The sequence below is a fragment of the Orycteropus afer genome, unplaced genomic scaffold (assembly GCF_000298275.1).
Source record: "Orycteropus afer afer isolate SDZICR_OR568_19922 unplaced genomic scaffold, OryAfe1.0 scaffold00035, whole genome shotgun sequence".
NCBI classification, from domain to species: Eukaryota; Metazoa; Chordata; class Mammalia; order Tubulidentata; family Orycteropodidae; genus Orycteropus; species Orycteropus afer.
In genome coordinates this window covers 2,000,294-2,021,124 of record NW_006921622.1, presented here as the reverse complement: position 1 = coordinate 2,021,124, position 20,831 = coordinate 2,000,294, and the positions used below count along the sequence as shown (strand labels likewise).

The following is a 20,831-nucleotide window of genomic DNA, read 5'->3' as shown; positions in this document are numbered from 1 at the left end:
AATCTGGATAACTTAATTCATGAGCATATATTTGATTTTCATTGGAATTGTTTCAAAGGTGAAAATTAAAAAATGTTGGATAACCAATCTTAAAAATACCCTAGCATAGAATTTCAAAAATATCCTGGTATTATTTTTCATCACATATGGTGGTGATTTTAGGTTATAATGGAAATAAAATTTAATAGCTTTTTATGAGTTTAAATGAAATTGTTAGTATATTATCTTTCAATTATATTAATTTTATTACTATATATCAACTCTAAGACACATTGTTATATTAATTAATTCACTTGTATATGCTCAACACTTTCAAAGTATTTACCTTTGCCCTATTCTCATCCCTTGGAATTACCCATTCTGGTGCAAACAGTTAATATACTTGGCTTACGTTTACTATTTAGACTTACACTTGCCATAGCCAAAGTCTACATTTCAAATTGTTAATCTGGGCTGGGCATCGGAATTTTACTGAGAGGTTCATGATTTTGCTGAGAGGTTCATGAAGTATCTCTGAGGGTCACTGATGAGCAACTATGTGTAGAATATGTGGTACAATGATTCCCGTAATCAGGATATAAATGATTGTGAATGGCAATATTAGCCAGTTAAACTTAATTCAAGGTAAATTTTTCAAATGTCCAATTTATTTTACTGTATTTAGAAACATTGTCAGCTATACATTTGAAGTGCCTTTGTTTGATGGACTGGATAGTTTAATAAAATCTAAATAAATCTATTTCATTAATATTAAGATTTTTGATACATTTTGATATCAGCTAAGTTTGGTCTTAGAAATTTTTGCCAGCCATTTATTATATAGAATTCTAATGTATATCTGTGGAAAATTAGAAAATTATAGATATATGTGTTGAAACTGGCTCTGAATATTTCCTAGTTAATGGGAGAAATACTTTAGGATTAACATGCAAATAAAAAATAATATATCTTTATCTTTTTAGGTCTTGCGCATCACTTTCACTTTTTTCCGATTAGAATCAGTGGACAACTGTCCCCAGGAGTTTCTTCAGATTTATGATGGAGAATCCTCCGCAGGATTCCAACTTGGAAGACTCTGTGGCTCCAGCCCTCCTCCTGAACTGTTCAGCAGTGACAATGCTCTCTATTTTCATTTGTATTCTGAGCATTTAAGAAACGAGAGAGGCTTCACAGTAAGATGGGAAACGCAGCAACCAGGTAAACCAAAGTAAAATCTTGAGGTTATTCAATTTTCTTGATCAATATAAGATATTTTAGAATCTAGTGGTATGTAACACTTTTTAATAATTGTTTTTATAACAAACAAACCTAAAATTCATTGGAATTTCATTTTTTGTTTAGAGATAATGAAACTAGGATAATATGGAAATGATTTAAAAAACGTAAGTCTTAGTGGGTCCCTTATGAAATTATTGAACTTCACTTAATAAGCTCTGCTAGTAAATTTACCTCAGGGCTGTTGCTGAGGACGTTGTCTGCTTTGTTGTTGTTATTAGTTGCTATTGAGGGAATTCTTGCTTTTGACAACTCCTGTGTGGCAGAGTAGGGTTTTTAAGGCTGTGACCTGAAAACCAGGCTTGCCTTTTAAGGCGCCTATGTGTGGATTCGAAGGAGTTCTGGTAGCATAGTGCCTAGGGCACTTGACTGCTAACCAGAAGGCTGGCCGTTCAAACCCACCAGCCACTCCTTGGAAGGAAAATGGGGCAATCTACTTCCGTAGTGATACTGCCTTGGAAACCCAAGGAGGGGTCGCTATGAGTCGGGGCCGACTCGACGGCCCATAACAACAACAACAACAACAACGTGTGGATTTAACTTCCAACCTTTCAACTAGTAGTAGAGCACTTAACTGTTTGTACTACCCAGGGTATTCTTATATTAATGATTATTTTATAATTTATTTTTCTGTTGTTATTTTGTTTTTGGTGCTCTATTATTTATTTATTTATCCTAACATTTAACTATGAAAAATTTAAACATATATAGTATTAGAGCCATTTAAAGAACCTCAATTCCTTATCAATAGATCTGTAGAAATATTTCTGCTCTTTTTCATCTTTTCTATCATCTACTTTTTAAAATCTATCCTTGTATTGACTTCCAAAAGCCAACTCACTGCCATCGAGTCAGATCTGACTCATAGCGACCCCTCCTTGGGTTTCCGAGGTAGTATCACTATGGAAGTAGATTGCCCCATCTTTCTTCCAAGGAATAGCTGGTGGGTTTGAAATATCAGCCTTCTGGTTAGCAGTCAAGTCCCTTAGGCACTATGCTACCAGAGCTCCTAGGGATGTTTTATATTAAGTCTTGAAATCTGGTAGTAAAAATCCTCTAACTTCTTTTTTGCATATGCTAAATCTTTTGGAGGAGCTCTGGTGGCACGGTGGTTAAAGCGTTGGGCTGCTAAATGAAAAAGGTTGGCAATTTGAACCTACCAGCCACTTTGCAGGAGAAAGATGAAGCAATTTGCTTCCATAAATATTCACAGCCTTGGAAACTCAATCGGGCAATTTTACTCTGTGCTATAGGGTAGCTATGAGTCATAACTGACTTTGGTTTTTGGTTTTTAGAAACTTTGGATTTCCATATAAAGTTTAGAATCAACTTGTCAATTTTCTACAAAAGTTTGCTGGAATTTTATTTTTATTGTATTGAATTCAAGACACGAGTCCAAACCTCTGGGATGGGAAATATGTCAAAGGATTTATGAGCATTTTTCAAACTACCACACCACTTATTCCTAGCTTGCTGTGAATTTTTATCTTGAGTTGAATGTTAAAATATATTAAATACTTTGGTTCTATTGAGACCATCATATGGTTTTTCTCCTCTCTTCTGTAAATGTAGTGAATTACTCTGACTGATGCTACCCCAATTTTTCATTCTTTAAATGTTTTCCACTTTCTTGTGATGTAATTCATTTTATACACTGTTGGATTTGATTTGCTAATATATATTTTAGAATTTTTGTATCGATGATGGTAAGATATTAGTCAGCAATTTTCCTTTGTTATGATTTCTCTGTCAATTGTAGACAATGCTGACCTTCTACTTATTTAAATTTTTGTTTATTTTTTATTGTGATTTTGGTGAATATCGACCTTTTAAAAAGAGTTCAAATGTGTTCCTTCTTTGTATATCCTCTGGATAAATTGTGTAATATTGGTAATATTTCTTCCTTAAATGTTTGAAAGAATTTACGTGAATGTTGATTGAACCTGTAATTTTCTTTGTGAAGAGATTCTTAAATTCAGTTTCTATTCAGATGTATTTCTTCTTTTCAGTTTTAGTAAATTTTTTGTCTCAGAAATTCATCATAGACTGCAGTGTCATTGTTTTTTTTTAAACTAATTGTTTAACTATATGATAGTATTAAGAAACCTTCCTGAATAAAAATTACATAGTGTTTGACTGTTTTAATGTATAAAATTATCTTGTTTATTGAAAAAAAACATAGATGCTAACAGAGGTTCCAGGATATTTTAAGAGTTAATATACAGAAATTATTCTCCCTCAAAATGAAAAAAGGTGAATATATAATCCCACAATTCATCCCTTGGAGTCCTGGGTAGCACAAACAGTTAAGTGCTTGGTTACTAACCGAAAGGTCGGTGGTTAGAATCTACCCAGAGGCACCTCAGAAGAAAGGCCTGGTGATCTGCTTCATGCTGCACAGCCATGAAAACCCTGTAGATTACAGTTCTACTCTGCAACACATGGCATCACCGTGAGTCAGAAATGGCTGGACAGCAATTTGTATTTATCCCTTAGATTGTTCAGTAATGTATTTTAAATACCATTACCATATCGGCTCTGGTGGCAGAGTGCCTAAGGCACTTGACTGCTAAACACAAGGCTGGCGGGTCAAACCCACCAGCCACTCCTGGGAAGGAAGGTTGGGCGATCTACTTCCATAGTGATACCGCCTTGGAAACCCAAAGAGGGGGTCACATGAGTCCAATTGACTTCACGGGAGTGAGTTTTTTTTAATGTGATTTTTTTTTTAAACTGCTATGGTCAATGTGCAGGTGATTTATTTATTTGTCTATCGATACTCATAGTGGCGACTCCTTGGGTTTCCGAGGCAGTTATCACTATAGAAGTGGCTGGTGGATTTGAATCGCCAGCCTTCTGGTTAGCAGTCAAATGCCTTACACAGTATGCCACCAGAGCTCCTTTTTTTTTTTTTTTTTGATACTTACAGCTTTCTGATTTATAAAACTGGAAAACTGAAAATTTTATTTAATTAATGCAGATGTCCAAAATGTCTCATAGTTATTTAAATGAAATTCAGCTTCTTAGAGCAAAAGTTATAATAATTCTACATGAATTTTATCTTGTATGAAAATGCAAAGTCATTTTTCCTTTCAATTTTAGAGTGTGGAGGTATGGTGACTGGTGCTTATGGTTCAATTACATCTCCGGGATATCCTGGGAACTATCCCTCTGGAAGAGATTGTGTCTGGAAAGTTATGAGCAGTCCTGGCCTCCTGATAACATTTACTTTTGGAACATTGAGACTGGAGCACCATGATGATTGTAGTAAAGATTACCTTGAGGTAAGCAATTGTATTTAGATTGACCGTATAACAATCAGAAGATTATGGTTTGGTGATGGCCATGAATGATCACAATTTATTTACAAGGGTTAACTAATCTAGTTTTAGTTTTTGTTAGCTAGTTAGCACTCTGCCCATAGCCATAGTCGAAGTTTTACTGAGTCCTTATTCTTAATTAGGCCAATTTGTTGCTTCTTCTTCTGGATTTCTTTTGAATCCAGGAAATAGACTGTCTTACCTCCCCTAGGTACTTCCTGGAAGCCTAGGCCCCTAACATGGGTATTAATAAATGAAATATACACAAAATAACTGTCATCTTCTCAGTGCAGACTAACTTATCCTCAGTTGTCTGTGGTAAACTTAGTTTTACAAGTTGACCATGGTGTTGCATAGTGAAAATAAGTCAATAGTGAATGTATTGAAATAGGTCGATAAATGATGAGTCCCACTGAAACGTAAATAACTCTCATTGGGAAGAGAGAATCAAGCCTGTACCCTTCCTGACTACTACTGGTAAATGATTAAAACTTGGAGGAGGACAAAAGGCTATTACACTCAAATGCCATCTAATTGATAACATCAAAAATGTTGCTTTCAATTTGTAGCCTAAAAGTATCATTGAGAAGATTGAGTTCTTATATTGTTCCTGTACTCTTTTCCAACATCAGTCTCAGTACCCTTTTAAGGAGTGATAAAATACTTTTTCAAAATCCATTAGAGAAGAATGGAGTACCACAGAATTATTCATAAAGGATGGAAGGGTGAGGCGGGAAAACATGAGTCTCCATGTTAAAGTTTTAGTAATGAGCTCTGGTGGCATAGTGCCTAAGGCATTTGATTGCTAACCAGAACTTTGGCAGTTCTAAACCCATCAGATACTCTGTGGAAGGAAGATTAGGCAATCTACTTCCGTAAAGATTTACTGCCTCAGAAACCCAAAGAGGGTTACTGTGAGTTGGAATTGTCTCGATGGCAGTGAGTTTGGTTTTTTAATAATAGATTTGAAATGTTTGGGAATGACTGGAAAAGCTGCCTTTCCTTGCAAAACTGAAGCAAAATATTCTTTTAAATGTTGACATTGAAATGAATTTTATTGAAATGAATTTTTAACAAAGTCCTTCAAATATAAATTAGAGGCATTCATTCATTTCTACATATTAATTCTGGGATACATGTTTAATAAAAAAATCATCAATCACTCTGACAGAGAAATGCAGAGAAACATTGAAATATGTCTCTGCATATTTGACAAGGGACTTATCTCTAGAATTTATAGAAAACTCCAATACCTCAATAACCAAAAAACAAACAATCCAATTAAAAAATGGGCAGAAGACATGAATAGACACTTCACCAAGGAGGATATTCAAGCAGCCAACAAACATATGAAGAAATGCTCACGATCACTAGCTATTAGAGAGATGCAAATCAAAACAACAATGAGATACCATCTTACTCCAGCGCTAGTAGCAAAGTTCAGCAAGACAGAAAATAACAAATGCTGGCAAGGATGTGGAGAGATTGGAACTCTCATACACTGCTGGTGGGACTGTCAAATGGTACAACCACTGTGGAAAGCAGTATGGCGATTCCTTCAAAAGTTGGAATTAGACATACCATTTGACCCAGCCATTCCATTACTAGGAATATATCCTAAAGAAGTGAGAGCCATGACAAGAACAGACATATGCACACCCGTGTTCATCACAGTACTATTTACAATAGCCAAAAGATGGAAACAACCTAGGTGTCCATCAACTGAGGAATGGATATCCAAACTATGGTATATACATACTGTGGAATACTATGTAACCCTAAAGAATAACTGAGAATCTGCAAAACATCACATGTGTTTTAATGTGAGTGAACTTTGAGGACATTATGCTGAGTGAAATAAGTCAATCACAAAAGGACAAATGTTGTATTAGTCCGTTATTGTAAAAGTCAAGGAAAGGTTTATCTATGGAAGGAAATTTTCTTTGTTGGTTACCAAGGGTGGGAGGGGAGGATAGGGAACACGGTTAGATAGGTAGAGATAAGTGAAGAGAAGGGCAATGTACCAAATGTGTGTGATCAACATGGTGGCATTGAGGAAGAGGAAGACATAAAGAGGTAAGTGGGAGGTACAGACAACAAAGATGAACCCTTTCGCGCATACAATACAGTGTTGTCAGTGAAGGCAAACATGGGTATAAGGGTGGATTGATGGGTGGACAGGCTGAACTAGTAGTTATGTCTATGAAGTGGGGAGTGTACCCAAGACCATGTGTAGGGTTGGCAAACAGTGGTCCTATAAGTTTATTTGAATGATCAGAATTCCCAGGTATATAGTAGAGCTGACAAGGGGCAAGGCTGTAGTCACTTCTTGGTCACAGCCAGCTACCCAGAGGGACGGAGTAGTTTGAACCTGTGGACTCAGGACCATAGTCGCAGGGGACATCAAGCTCAGTTGGCATAACATACTACACAAAACATTGTTCCATCTCCTACTTTGGTGAGTAGTAACTGGGATCTTGAAAGCTTTCAAGCAGCCATCTAGATGCAACGATGGGTCTCTCCTCATCCAGAGCAAAGAAGAATGAAGAAAACCAAAAATTCATGGAAACAATTAGTCCTAGCGACTGGTACACCATGCGATCTGCAGCCTATATGACTATGAGACCAGAAGAACTAGATGGTGCCCGGCTACCACTGACAACCATTTGGAGGGGAATCCTTGATAGAGAGGGAGAACAATGTGGAACAAAACTCAAAATCATTTGGAGGGAAAAAAAAAGAGACCAGGTTTTCTGATCTGATAGAGCCTGGTGGAACCACTGAGACTATGGCCCCTAGCTGCTCTTCAGGTCTGGAAATGAACCCACACCTGTGGCTTCCCGTCAAACAAAAGACAAGCATATGAGTTGAACATTTATTTACCTGAGATAGACACACTCCTTAAAGAGAACAATTATGGGAGAAAGAAGGGCTGCTTATGCACAGGGAGATAGCTCAGGGGGCAGGAGTGCATGGAGGGATGGACACAGGGAAAAGGTAACTGTTGGGAGGAAGTTGGAGGGGAGTTGTTGCATTGTGGTAAATCGTGGTGAATGTCATGAGACAAAGTGTATGTGAACTGCTGTATGGAAAGTGAATTTGCTCTCTAAATTTTCACCCAAATCACAATAGGGAAGGAAGGAAGGGAGGGAGGGAAGAAAGAAAGATGTTTCTCATTTTTCAAGCTACAATATTTCAAAGAACTTGTTAAGTATAAGATTAGAGTAATGCTGCCCTATAACTTTGCTATCAGGAAAAGGAATTTGGATAGACTGAATTGTCGCAAAACACTGTTTAGTTCATTGACTCCTTGGTGTTCTAAGTGGTACAGAATTTGCAATTACAACAGAATTACAGAGAGGTTAACGTAATTATGTAATAGATGAAAAACCAACAATTAAAAAGGATTCATAGGATCACAATCATTTTTGTAATCCTTAATTACTATCAAAGTTGCACTTTTAAAATTCATTAAGTGACTTTATGTTGCATCTTGTCTGACTTCACTTCTTTTTCCACTTCTGATCCTCTTGAATACCTAGACCAAGCTGTGAATCGATTGATGTCACTGGTATTCTTTTTTTTGCATATATTTATTTGGTTCTTTTAGATTACTAACCAAAATCCATTGTCCTTAAGTCAGTTCCCACTAATAGTGACCCTGTAGAACAGAGTAGAACTGCCCATAGAGTTTCTAAGGCTATAATCTTTACAGAAGCAGACTACTGCATCTTTCTTCCCTGGAGTGCCTATGGATTCCAAAGACATTTTGGTTAACAGCCAAGTGCCTAACCATTGCACCACCACTGGAATTTATCATTTCAAAACATCTGGGGGGGGGAACCTAGAGGGAAATACACACACACACACACACACACTCTAAATGAGACTAATAACAGCACCAGAAAAATTGAAAGTATGCATCCAGTCTCCGAAATGAAATTCAGAAAGAAATTAAGGCATAAAGGTGATGAAAGAGAGAGACTATCTTTTACTAACCCCCAACCTTGTACTAACAGGAGTGCTAGATAAATATGGGACAGCAACTCACTTTTAAATGATGTGTTGTTCTATGGTTAACAAAGACCTGGTTTGTCAAAATCTGGCCACCTTGAGCTTAATGATACATTCTTTTGTTTTAGATTCGAGATGGTCCTATGCTTAAGGACCCCATTCTTGGGAAATTCTGCACCACGCTTTCTGCCCCACCACTCCAAACTACAGGTCCTTTTGCCAGAATTCATTTCCATTCTGACACCCAGATTAATGATCGGGGGTTCCATATCACCTACTTAACATCACCTTGTAAGTAACATGCTAATTGGCAACTTGATATGAATTTGAAGGACAATGCTATGCTTATAGATGTTTTATATTTTAATGTGATGTTGAAGATGACTTATTTTCTTAGATTAATAACATGTCTTTATAAATCATATATCCCTCCTAGATATATTGCAGAATTACTGAAATAGACATTAAGTAATACCCAGCTTCAATTGTCTGTGGTAAATAGGTTTTTTTCTTTTTCTTCCCAATGTAATTAGGCTATAGTATCCCCGATTCCTAAGTTATAGGATCCACATCATGATAAAGATGTGCGAGGCAGCTAAATTAAATTGCTCACAATGTCAGTGCTCTAGCTATCCTTTGATGCTTTGTTGTGAGAGATGTTGTTCCTGGTGGAAATGCAGTCTATTTGAGAGTCTTTATATTGTATTGCTGGATCAAGTCCAGCTGCACAAAGGCCCTGTGTTCCAGGATCACACTGTCCTGGCTCCTATACTTTCTCTTCCAGTGAAACCCTATTAGCTACTATGCTTTCAGTTTACACTGATAACCTTTTGCTTATGTTATCTGTCATTGTGTTTTGATGAAAACACATAGGAAAAACATCTCTTATGTTTCAGTAGCAGAAAAAGTAACAATGAACATCTCTTCACTGGTCCTCTTTCTCCATTTATTTTGGCTTCAGGCTGAATCTACAGCTGACCTTTTGCAATTTGTGTAGCCCTTGTATTCTGTGCATATCAATTTTCCCCTGACCACATCTTGCTCTTCTGTGTTTATTTTTCCTTTAATCTTATTTATCTAGTTATATTTTATTTTGTTACATGTATTTTATAAAGAAGTGCCTCAAATCTTTTGTAATGAAGCACAACATAAATGTATTTTAAAAGCAATTTGTAGAAGAGAATAATAGACAGGAAGTTAGAGCACACATCTCTACATCTATTTCCCTAGACACTACCTGTACATCCTACAAACACATATCAAACTGAAAATCTTATGAGTAGAAGCATAAGCCTGCACAGGGTATATGAGTGTGTGTGTGTAAATTTTAAAAAATTGTGTTTGATGCTGGGAGCTAGAGGAGTGGCCACCCCCATGACCTTTTCTTTCTCTTCCCTATTCTCCTTAGCGGATCTTCCTTGTGGAGGGATCTACAAAGACCCAGAGGGTGAGCTCCTCTTTTCTGACTTGTTTGGACCTTTGACGCACAGCAGGCAATGCATTTATATAATAGAACAACCTCAGGGAGAACAAATACAAATCAACGTCACCCGTGTGGAGCTGGGAGGCCAGAGCGGCTGTTCTCACAGTTACGTTGAGGTAACTTTTACTACTCAGTTGTCCTTAGATGGTGTTTATTAACATTTCTATGCTCTGCAGAGGAGCATTCCTGAAATGGTGTTGAACAAGTAGTATCAGATCACCTGGGATCTTGTTAAAAATTTGAATTCTCTCCCCCTATCTTAGACCTCTGGGGGTGGGGTCAGCAAATGGTTTAACAGGCTCCCCAGTGATTCTGGTGCAGGCAGAGTTTAGCAAAACTATTCTAGAGCATGATAGGATCTGCCTAATACAGTTCACCTATTGATGGTAAAACAGGAGATTCATAACGGTAAAGGACAAAAATGAAAGCTGAGAGTAGAAATTCATAATAATACTACATACATTACAGGCATTAAATTAACTGAATTAAACTGAGCCCTGAAATCTAAAGTGCGTATAAATGAGTAAAACTAATAGGATTGTAGATTTCAGAAATTATCTAGGACATTTTACATGTGCAGAAACCCAGAGAAATTAAGGGATTTATCTAGCTGACTCAGTTGTTTAGTGGCAAAGAATGAAGTTAAAGCACTGGATTATTCTTGTTTTTGAGTTTAGGGTTTTTTCCTTCATTAGTCTGGTTTGCTCTCCTTAATTTGATTTAAGTGTGTGTAATGGTTGAAATAAAGTATCTGAAACAAAAACAGGTCCTTTTGTTTGCCTGGCTTGGTCCTTCTTTTGCTTACTTATTGGTCAAGCCACAAATTAAAGTGTTGAGCAGGAGAAACAAAACATCTTTTTGTTGGGCACAATCATTTTATATAAACACAAGCATTTACAATTTTGTTCACTCACGTAAGTTAGCCCAATTCATTTTTCTAGGAAAAACCAAGGTAACCTCTTGCCCTCTTCCTTTCTTCATATTTAGAGAGGAAAAAGAATGCTAGCATGATCTCTGGACTTAACTAAGAAGTATAGTTGACACTATATATATTTTTAATCCATGAATTTTAATCTCAGATGATAAGGTGAATGCATGTATTAATTCAACTTATATTTTCTAATGTCCCTCATAAAGTGCATCAAAGTTTTACACTCTGGGGCAATTTTGAACTTTTGTGTAAAGGAAAATTACATTTCCAACATCTGTTGTTTTACTTTGAGAACAGTAAACATAGCTCATGAATGATTACTAACTGTTCACTAGGTGCTGTTCTAAACACTTTGTTGTTGTTGTTGTTATTTGCCATCGAGTCGGCCCCAACTCATAGCGACCCCTCCTTGGGTTTCCGAGGCAGTATCACTACGGAAGTAGGATTGCCCAACCTTCCTTCCGAGGAGTGGCTGGTGGGTTTGAACCATCAGCCTTCTGGTTAGCAGTCAAGTACCTTTAGGCACTATGCTACCAGAGCTGGCGGTTCAAACCCACCAGCCACTCTTTGGAAGGAAGGTTGGGCAATCTACTTCCGTAGTGATACTGCCTCAGAAACACAAGGAGGGGTCGCTATGAGTCTGGGCTGACTCGATGGTATATAACAACAACAACTAAACACTTTAAAATAGTTTAATAAAACTAAGGAGTAAACTGTTACTACTTGCTTATTGCCTATGGGGTATGCTAACTGATTTATGTGAGTTAATTCATTGAATCCTCACAGCAACCATTTTTATTCTCATTTTAATATTAGGAAACTGAGACCCAGAGAAATTGTTACTTAGCATAGTACATGTTTAAGAAGTGGTGGAGCTGGGATTTGCACTGTTTTCTAATAAGAGCAGACATTCAATAGTTTAGGTATGACTACAAGAGGTGTCTTCTTTTCCTTAAAAAAAAAAGAAAACTCACTGCCGTTGAATCATTTCCGACTCATAGCGACTCCTCCTTGGGTTAAAGTCACTGCCATCAAGCTGATTCCGACTAATAGTGACCATATAGGACAGAGTAGAACTGTCCCTCCTGGTTTTCTAAGGCTATAAATCTTTACAGAAGCAAACTGACTCATGTTTTTTCCAGTGGAGTAGCTGATGGGTTCCAACAGCTCACCTTTTGGTTAGCAACTGAATGCTTTAACCACTATGCCATCAGAGCTCCTATTCTAGGGAGGAAAATCAAAAACACCAAACTCACTGCCGTTGAGTCGATTGTGACTCATAGTGACCCCTCCTTGGGTGTCTGAGGCAGTATCTTTACGGAAGTAGATTGCCCAGTTTTCCTTCTGAGGAGTGGCTGGTGGGTTTGAACTTCCAGCCTTCTGATTAACAGTCAAATGCCTTAGGCACTATGCCACCAGAACTCCCTAGGGAGAAAAGTCTCCTGAATTTCCCAATTCCAGGCCTGGCTCTCTAGTCAAAACATTGTAACTGTGGAACCAGACAGAGTGTTTTTTTTTTTTTTTTTTTAGATGGGCAAGAATATAACTCTAATTTTCAGGAAAATCTGAATGGCTTTCTATAAGATCCCTTTTTGTGCTAGCTCCAAAGAGCCATCAAAGCACCTGGAATGATATATCCTTCCTTTGGCTTTGCAGTACAGGAGACTTAATTGAATTTCTATGTTTAGTGAGTTGTACAAATTTGTCTGAATTGTTCTGAAAAGTTATCAGGAAAAAAATAAATCAGAAAACTGGTGTTGAAAGATTTCACTTTGTAAAATAGAGTGGCAGAATGTTTTGGAGTCAGAATGGGCTTGGAGTTAATTCATCTAAGTTCTTATTTTAATTCAGTTACTGGACAGCTATGCCACTTTGGACAGTACATTCACTGGGTTCTTTGGTTCCTACTTGCATAAGATGCCCTACCTATTCCTCTAATTTTTGTGAGCATAAAACTGAGGAAATGAATGTTGAAAGAAGTTGGAAGAATTAAAAACGCCATGCAAATGGAGAATTTTTGTGGGTTTGATTTTCAGTGCTTGCTTTGAATTTAGTTCAGAGACAGCAGCTGAGGCTCTCATGATTGGCTACTGAGATCTCTACATTCTGATGTGTACACATCCCCATGAGATCTTGACTAAACTTCACTCCAGAGTTGTTGATGGAAAATAATCAAAGAACTCTATTATTCAGAAAACCAGGTAGTATAGTGATTTGAGTATTTGAGCAAGATTTTCTACTATACCCTTGATCATCCTAAAGCAATAATAATCCAATTGATTTGCAGAGTTTCAACACCAGGAGGGCTCTAGAGGTCTTGTAACCTAGATGCTTCATTTCACAAATGAAGAAACTGAGGCCCATAAAGGTCAAATTCTAGTTTTTTTTTTTTTTTTTTTTTTTTTATGAGCAGGACTTAGATATACCTATGTGGGAGTCTTAGACAGATATATTGAATTAGGTTAAAGCAATTATTGTGAAATGTTCTCTATCCACCAGGAAAATTTGTGAGGAAAACTACTTTGTTTTTGAATACTTCTACTTTCTCTGATAGTAATGGTAGAAGAAAGTGATCCAGGAACCAAATTCAAATGACCATATTCTATTTCAATGTTATTCTCAAAAGTGGTGGCTTCATTTTTAAAAATTGCACCCAAAAAATGAATTGTTTAAGTAAAAAGTCCCCTGCCATCGAGTTGATTCTTACTCATAATGACCCTATAGGGAAGAGGAGAATTTTCCTATACAGTTTCCAAGGCTGTAAATCTTTACAGAAGCAGGCTGTCTCATCTTGCTCCCACAGAGTGGCTGGCAGGTTCAAACTGCTGACCCACCGCAAAATGATTTAACCACTACTCCACCAGAGCTCCAATACTAAGATACTATTGCTTGTGTATCTCTTTCATGTATATTGTGGGTTTGAACAACTTTCTTTTTGCTCAGTAAGATAGCTCCATAAGCATTCATTTTAGAATAAAATTTAACTACAAAAGATAATAAATGTGATGTTATCTAAATTCATTTCACCATATCTTTTTTTTTTTAAACAATAACCATGCATTTATATATTAATTTTTTGATTTATGTATCTCTCAGCTTTAAAAGCTTTCACTTCTAAAGGCACACATTGTTCACAGGTAATGTTATGCAAATGGTAACAAAAGAATGAGTATAGCAACAACATATCAAATGTTAGTTCATCTGTTTATGTCTAAGAGTGCTTTTAAATTGTATAGAGCCATTCAATGAATGTGACAGAAGTGTCTTTCCAGAATAAAAAGTAGCTTCTCCCATTAATATTTTATAAGTGATTTAAGCCAGCCAGAACTCTGAGTGAAGAACACATACAGTAGTAATAAAAGTTTATTTTTTCATCCCATGTGATGCAAGTAATAGGCAGAAAAATAATTTCAGAAGCTGATATAACATTAAGCCAAGACTTGAAGTGGTAAGGATGGAAATGAATATAATTGTCCACCCCAACAAATATTCTTGACTAACCCTGAGTCATTTACCCTCCTACCTCCCAAGATTAGGAGGAAGTAGGAGGAGAATAGCCTTAATTGGAAACAAGATGGCTTCTGGGGAAGATGTCCTTTCTCAGAGGTGGAAGGTAAACAAAGATAAATGGCATAGAAAAGTTGAAAACTATAATAAATAGTACAGGCTGAAGTATATTACATTGAATTATTTTCTGAAATCTAGAGAATATACCTATTTTTATACATGACACTGAATCAGAAATCAATCATATTTTAGAACAGTCACTATGACAATCTCAGTAAATCTATAAAGCAAAAACTGTGTATGTATCTCTTTACAACATCGTGCAACTAGAAATTATGATATAAATTTTAAAAAGACTCAACTACTTGGAATTCTAGAAGCCCCCCTCTCCTAAATATAGGATTAAGAAAGAAGTAAAAAAAGGAAATAAAAAATTTTGTAGAAATACTAGGAGCTCTGGTGGCATAGTGCCTCAGGCATTTGACTGCTAACCAAAAGGCTGGTGGTTCAAACCCGCCACCTATTCCTCAGAAGGAAGATTGGGCAATATACTTTTGTAGTTATTGCCTCGGAAACCCAAGGACTCGACAGCAGTGAGTTTGGTTTTTTTCTTTTTTGGGGTAGAAATACTGTATATCAAAACCTGTGAGATATGATGTAACTCTACTCCCAGGTAAAATCTTCAGTTTAAGATTTTAAAAATGAAACAAAAATTAGGAAGGTGGTAGACTGTAGCAAAGCAGGAGCGTGTAAGGTCTTTCTTCCTCAGAACCCTTTTCTCTCCGTCTCTGCCTCCTCCTTCCCTGTATTTCCCAACCCCCACCACTCCCAGCTGTCCCTACACAGTACAGCCACATTTCTGGCATATCTTTAGATTAACCCATGTTCACAAAGGACCTCCTTTTGTTATTTGTTCAGCATTGAAGCTACTCAACAACAACTTTATGATTGATTGGAGGAAAGGATATGACTTTTAGTCTGCATGAGCATCCAGGCTTCCCTCAATAGGACATGCTGGTTAGGATCTTGTGACTGTGATTCACACAATTAGGCTTAAGGGTATAAACCCCAATGGCGTAAGAAAAATAGGGTTTCTGATAACTGAAGCTTGAATATAGCTACAGCAAAGCAAGCATATTGGAATAGGCTGAATAGTATTGTTTTTCAGTTAAATATATTTTAAAATTTAATTCGAAGAAATGGATTTCTCCTAAAGAAGTGAGAGCCAGGACAAGAACAGATATATGAACACCATGTTCATTGCAGCACTATTTACAATAGCAAAAAGATGGAAGCAACCTAGGTGCCCATCAATTGAAGAATGGATAACCAAACTATGGTACATACACACGATGGAATACTATGCAATACTAAAGAATAATGTAGAATCTGCAAAACACTGTGTAACATGGATGAACTTGGAGGACATTATGCTGAGTGAAATAAGTCAATCACAGAAGGACAAATATGGTTGTTGTTGTTGTTGTTATGTGCCGTCGAGTCGGCCCCGACTCATAGCGACCCCTCCTTGGGTTTCCGAGGCAGTATCACTACGGAAGTAGGATTGCCCAACTTTCCTTCCGAGGAATGGCTGGGAATCTCCTACTAGGAGAGAAAAAGAGAAACAGGAGTTGGGCAGGAGCTAGCTCCCGTAGGACCTTGTAGACCAGGCTAGAGACTGGATTGTGCTCTAAATGCAAAGGGAAGTGGTTCAAAGTTATAATGTTCTTAACACCGTGCCTGGTTCACAGAGAGTGATCCCTAAAAGTTAACATGCTGCTACCGCTGCCACTACTGCTGATGATGACGATGACAGTGATGGCGAGGAGAAGACAAGAGGAAAGAAGAAGGTGATATTGGAGTTTATAATCATGAAGGAAGAGATTTCTTGGTAAAGCTAGACAAGTAACCCTGATTTCAGCAAAGCAGATTAGAAAAGAAATCAGATAAAGAATAAATTTAGCCCATTGATAATGATGTTAGAGGGATACTGTTTGGCGAGGCATAAAATGCTTTAAATGTTTGGCTGTAAGTTCATCAAACATATTTATGAAGAACAAAGGATTATAACCAAAGCAAATAATTTTTAGTCCTTTGTATGGCTTCTCTCATCTCTTGGCTCTTACCCTGTTATTCTCTCATTTGTGCTGAGGCTGTATGTGCTCCTGCTCACCCAGAGTAAACCAAAGCTACTCTCTAAGATCAAGTCTGTACTTAGCTAGGGGAAATATCAGTCTGAGGCTCACGTCACAGGAAACCGCATATAAAATACAACCATATGGTACAGTTCTGTTTTCAGCTTTTGGTTACACTAAATCCAAGGGCCAACATAATTGGTATGGTTTGAGTTAAGATTTAATACTTAAATGGACTTTAGAAAGTGTTATATAAAAACAAATGTGGGTACATAACCAAATAGAGCAGCATGAATAGACTCATTAAGACATGGCTTTGGTTGGGACCTGACCCATTCTAGTTTTTAAAGTGTACTGCTTACTAGGCTATATATCTCACAATTAAAATTTCAGATAAACTGTGGTTTATAGCTTGGTTAATTTTTACTTTCTCTATAGGAAATAGTTTCTCTGCAAGAATTATGGGGTTTCTATGAGTAGTTTCAGTTTAAGAAGTGGTTCAATTTCATAAATGTAAAATCAGAAGCCATTTGGAATATTCCAGAGCCTAAAAATTTTGGGTCACAGGTTATATTCTGAGTCTCCAAGCTGGTGGCTGCTGGATGAACAAGGCAATCAATGAAAAATCTAGGCCCGGTTCATAGAGCACTTGTTGTTGTTGTTGTTATGTGCCATCGAGTCGGCCCCGACTCATAGCGACCCCTCCTTGGGTTTCCGAGGCAGTATCATTACAGAAGTAGGATTGCCCAACCTTCCTTCCGAGGAGTGGCTGGTGGGTTTGAACCGCCAGCCGTCTGGTTAGCAGGCAAGTGTCTTAGCCACTATGCTACCAGAGCTCCCCATAGTGCACTAGAATTTTAAATTGGTGCTTTTTTATTGTCTTTTGGCAAAAACATGTATTCTAGAGAATGAATTTGTTGTTACCCCTCTGGAAGTGATCTTCACCTGGCCTTACCTGACTTTCTAAGAAAAATACTTTGTTTATTTACTACAGGCCAGATTCAAAGATTAGTCAGATTATGCTGCAATAACAAATAATCTCCAAATTTCTGTAGTGTGCAGTACCATATGTTTATTTTTTTTGCTTGTGTTATGTGCTGGTTTTGGATCAGTTGCCACTCTCCAGCTCTATACCCTGTCTTCCCCATCCTGGGACGTAGGATCTTGGTCTTGTGGCAAGGGAAAGAAAATGATGGAACAATCATGCATACAATGACTCCTCAAGTTTCTGCTTGGAAATGGATACATTGCTCTTGTTCACATTCTTTTGGACAAAGCAAGTCCTGTGGCCAAGCTGACAGTCAATGGGAAGATGTATTAATTTTTCATAGGAGGAATTACAATACAATCACATGGCAATGAGTGTAAATATTCCATTCTCTTACAAGGAGAGAAGTAAATAATAAGAAAAATATTACAGTGTATCTAAGTTTACATGCAGAAGAAATTTCTTGTTTTAGATGTAAATTCACATATTGAATATAGGATGTGCTGGAAGTGTATTTGGGGGGCACTTTAGACAATTGGATGAGTTTTATTTTAATGTCTCTTTCAAAAGGGTTGTGGTTAAGGTATTGCCATATCTGGAGTCCAGGGACAGTACACTCTTTCAGAATTACTTAGGTTTCATTTCAGCACACAGAGAGAAACACAGCCAAAATCAATTTACCTTCTAGGTTTAAGGCCCTAGAGTCCTATAAGTTCCTCTTAAAACATTTGGATTGTAGCTGCCTTTCTCCTTGCTTTGGTCCTTGAAATTCATTAGCTAAGGCCCAGGGGAAGGCTCCATTTTAGCTTGCTCTGATACTATTTGCTGTTTTTCTTCCTTCTTGTCATCTTGTAATGGGTAAAATAGAAAAGAGAGGCTATAATCTTAGAAAAAGCAAATAGAACTCAGGAGGATTAGAGAACAGGAAGATATCTTGCTCTGTTTCATTTTTGGTTTCCAGGAACTATAGTATGTCTGCATCTTTAAAAAAAAAAAAAAAAAATCGAACCAGCCTGCCACATCTTAAAATTAATGAATCAACAAGTATTTGTTAAATACCTATGACAATATGTGAAGTTTATTATACAGGTGTAAGAGCTCAGAGAAAGGAACTGGTATATGTGTCTGAGTCAGTGGAAAAGTCATGTGATTTTTAATGTCTGTGTTAGAATCCATTGTAAGGCTTTACTTTTGTTTATTTACTAACTCCCCTTTTATTAGTTGTTAGAATATTTTATTTATTTATTTTTGTTTGTTAGGAGAAAGATGTGACAGTCTGCTTCTGTAAAGATTTACAATCTTGAAAACCCTATGGGACAGTTCTGCTCTGTCCTATAGGGTCCCTATACATCAGAATCAACTTGATGGCAGTGGGCTTGTTTTTTTGGGGGGATTATTGTTGAGAAAATTACATAGCAAAATATACACTAGTTCAGCTGTTTCTACTTATACAATTCCGTGACATTGATTACGTTCTTTGAGTTGTGCACCCATTCTCACCTTCCTTTTCCTTAACTGTTCCTCTTTAATTAACATTGAATTCATTGCCCAGGAAGTTTCCTAACTAAATTTTTGAGTTATTTTTTCACTTTGATCCTATATAGATAGTTGTTAAAAGAACACAATGCTCAAGGCAGACCTTTTTTACTAGCTAAACTAGAATATTGTTTAGTTTTAAGAATACTTCAAAGGATATTTTTGGTTTAAGATTTGAAGATTAACTCAGGGCAATAGTTTCAGGGGTTCATCCAGACTCCATGGCTCCAAAAAGCCTGCAGTCTATGAGAATTTGGAATTCTGTTCTGCATTTTTCCCCTTTTGATCAGGATTCTTCTGTAGAATCTTTAATGAAAATGTTCAGTAATGGTGGCTGAGCACTATCCAGTTCTGGTCTCATGGCAAAGGAGGCAGTTGTTCATGGAGGCAGGTAGTGATAATATTCCTGTTCTCCTATTTCTGACTCTTCTCCTTTTTCTGTCGCTCCAGGCTAATGGAGACCAATTCTTGTGCCTTGGATGGCTTCTTGCAAGCTTTTAAAACCCGAGGCACTACATACCAAAGTAGGAAGTAGAGCAGAAGCACTAAACACAGTATTAGACCAATAAACTGGGCTATCCCATGAAAACAATGACCTGAACCTCCAGTCCAAGGAATCAAATCTCATGGGGTTTTTGGTTATACATAAGCAGCCTTAGCTGCTACTCGTTTTATTGTTGTAAATATATCTATTACATAACTTTTGCCAGTGCATACAAAAACTTTTTATAGGCATACAAATTATTGGTACCAATTCCAATTGGCTGTGCAATTCTACCCTTATTCCATGATATTTTTCTGTCCTCATTAGCCTCACACCCTCCCCTCCCCTTCTGCCCCTGGTAACCACTAACAAACTTTGTTTTCTATGTATTTACCTTTTCTTGTCTTTTTTATACAAGGGAAGTCATACTATATTTCTCCTCTTATGATGGCTTATTTTGCTCAGCATAATGTCTTCCAGCTCCATGCATAATGTAGCATGTATCAAGACTTCATTTCTTTTACTGGCTGAGTATTATTCCATTGTGTGTGTGTATATATATATATATACCATATTTTGTTTATCCATTCATTTGTTGATGCTCATTTAGGTTGTTTCCACTTTTGGCTGTTGTGAACAGTGCTGCTGTGAACATTGGTATACAAGTCTCTATTTGAGTCTCTTCTTTTAAGTCTTTGTGTGTATACCTAGGAGCGGAATTATTGGGTGATATGGTAGTTTTATTTTTAGTTTTTTGAGGAACTACCACACTGTTTTCCACAGTGATTGTACCATTTTACATTCTCATCAGCAATGGGTTAAGGGTTCCAATTTCCTTACATCCTCAACAATATTTGTTGTTTTCTGCTGTTTTTTTTTTTTTTTAACCTTAGCTATGCTACTGGGAGTGAAATGGTATCTCATTGTGATTTTGATTTGACATTGAGCATCTTTTCATGTGTTTGGTGGCCACTTGAATGTTCTTTTCGGTAAATGTCTATTCAAGTCCTTTGCCCATTTTATGATTTAGTCATTTGTCTTTTTGTTGTTGTCAAAGTTTTATATAAATTGCAGTTATTAGATTCTTATGGTTTCTGAAGATATTCTCCAATTTCGTAGTTTATCTTTTCATTTTTTTTGTTAAATATTTGTTTTTTT

The 20,831-nt window shown here is 36.9% G+C and overlaps 1 protein-coding gene across 1 annotated transcript in view; it reads left to right on the top strand.

The window, feature by feature from the left end:
- CUBN (cubilin) overlaps nt 1–20,831 on the top strand; it is a 413,126-nt gene that overhangs the window by 35,191 nt on the left and 357,104 nt on the right. Inside the window, exons 14-17 of the mRNA XM_007936404.2 lie at nt 963–1,197; nt 4,378–4,559; nt 8,738–8,900; nt 10,018–10,208. Of these exons, the coding sequence (XP_007934595.1) occupies nt 963–1,197; nt 4,378–4,559; nt 8,738–8,900; nt 10,018–10,208 (771 nt within the window). The remainder of the gene's footprint in view (nt 1–962; nt 1,198–4,377; nt 4,560–8,737; nt 8,901–10,017; nt 10,209–20,831) is intronic.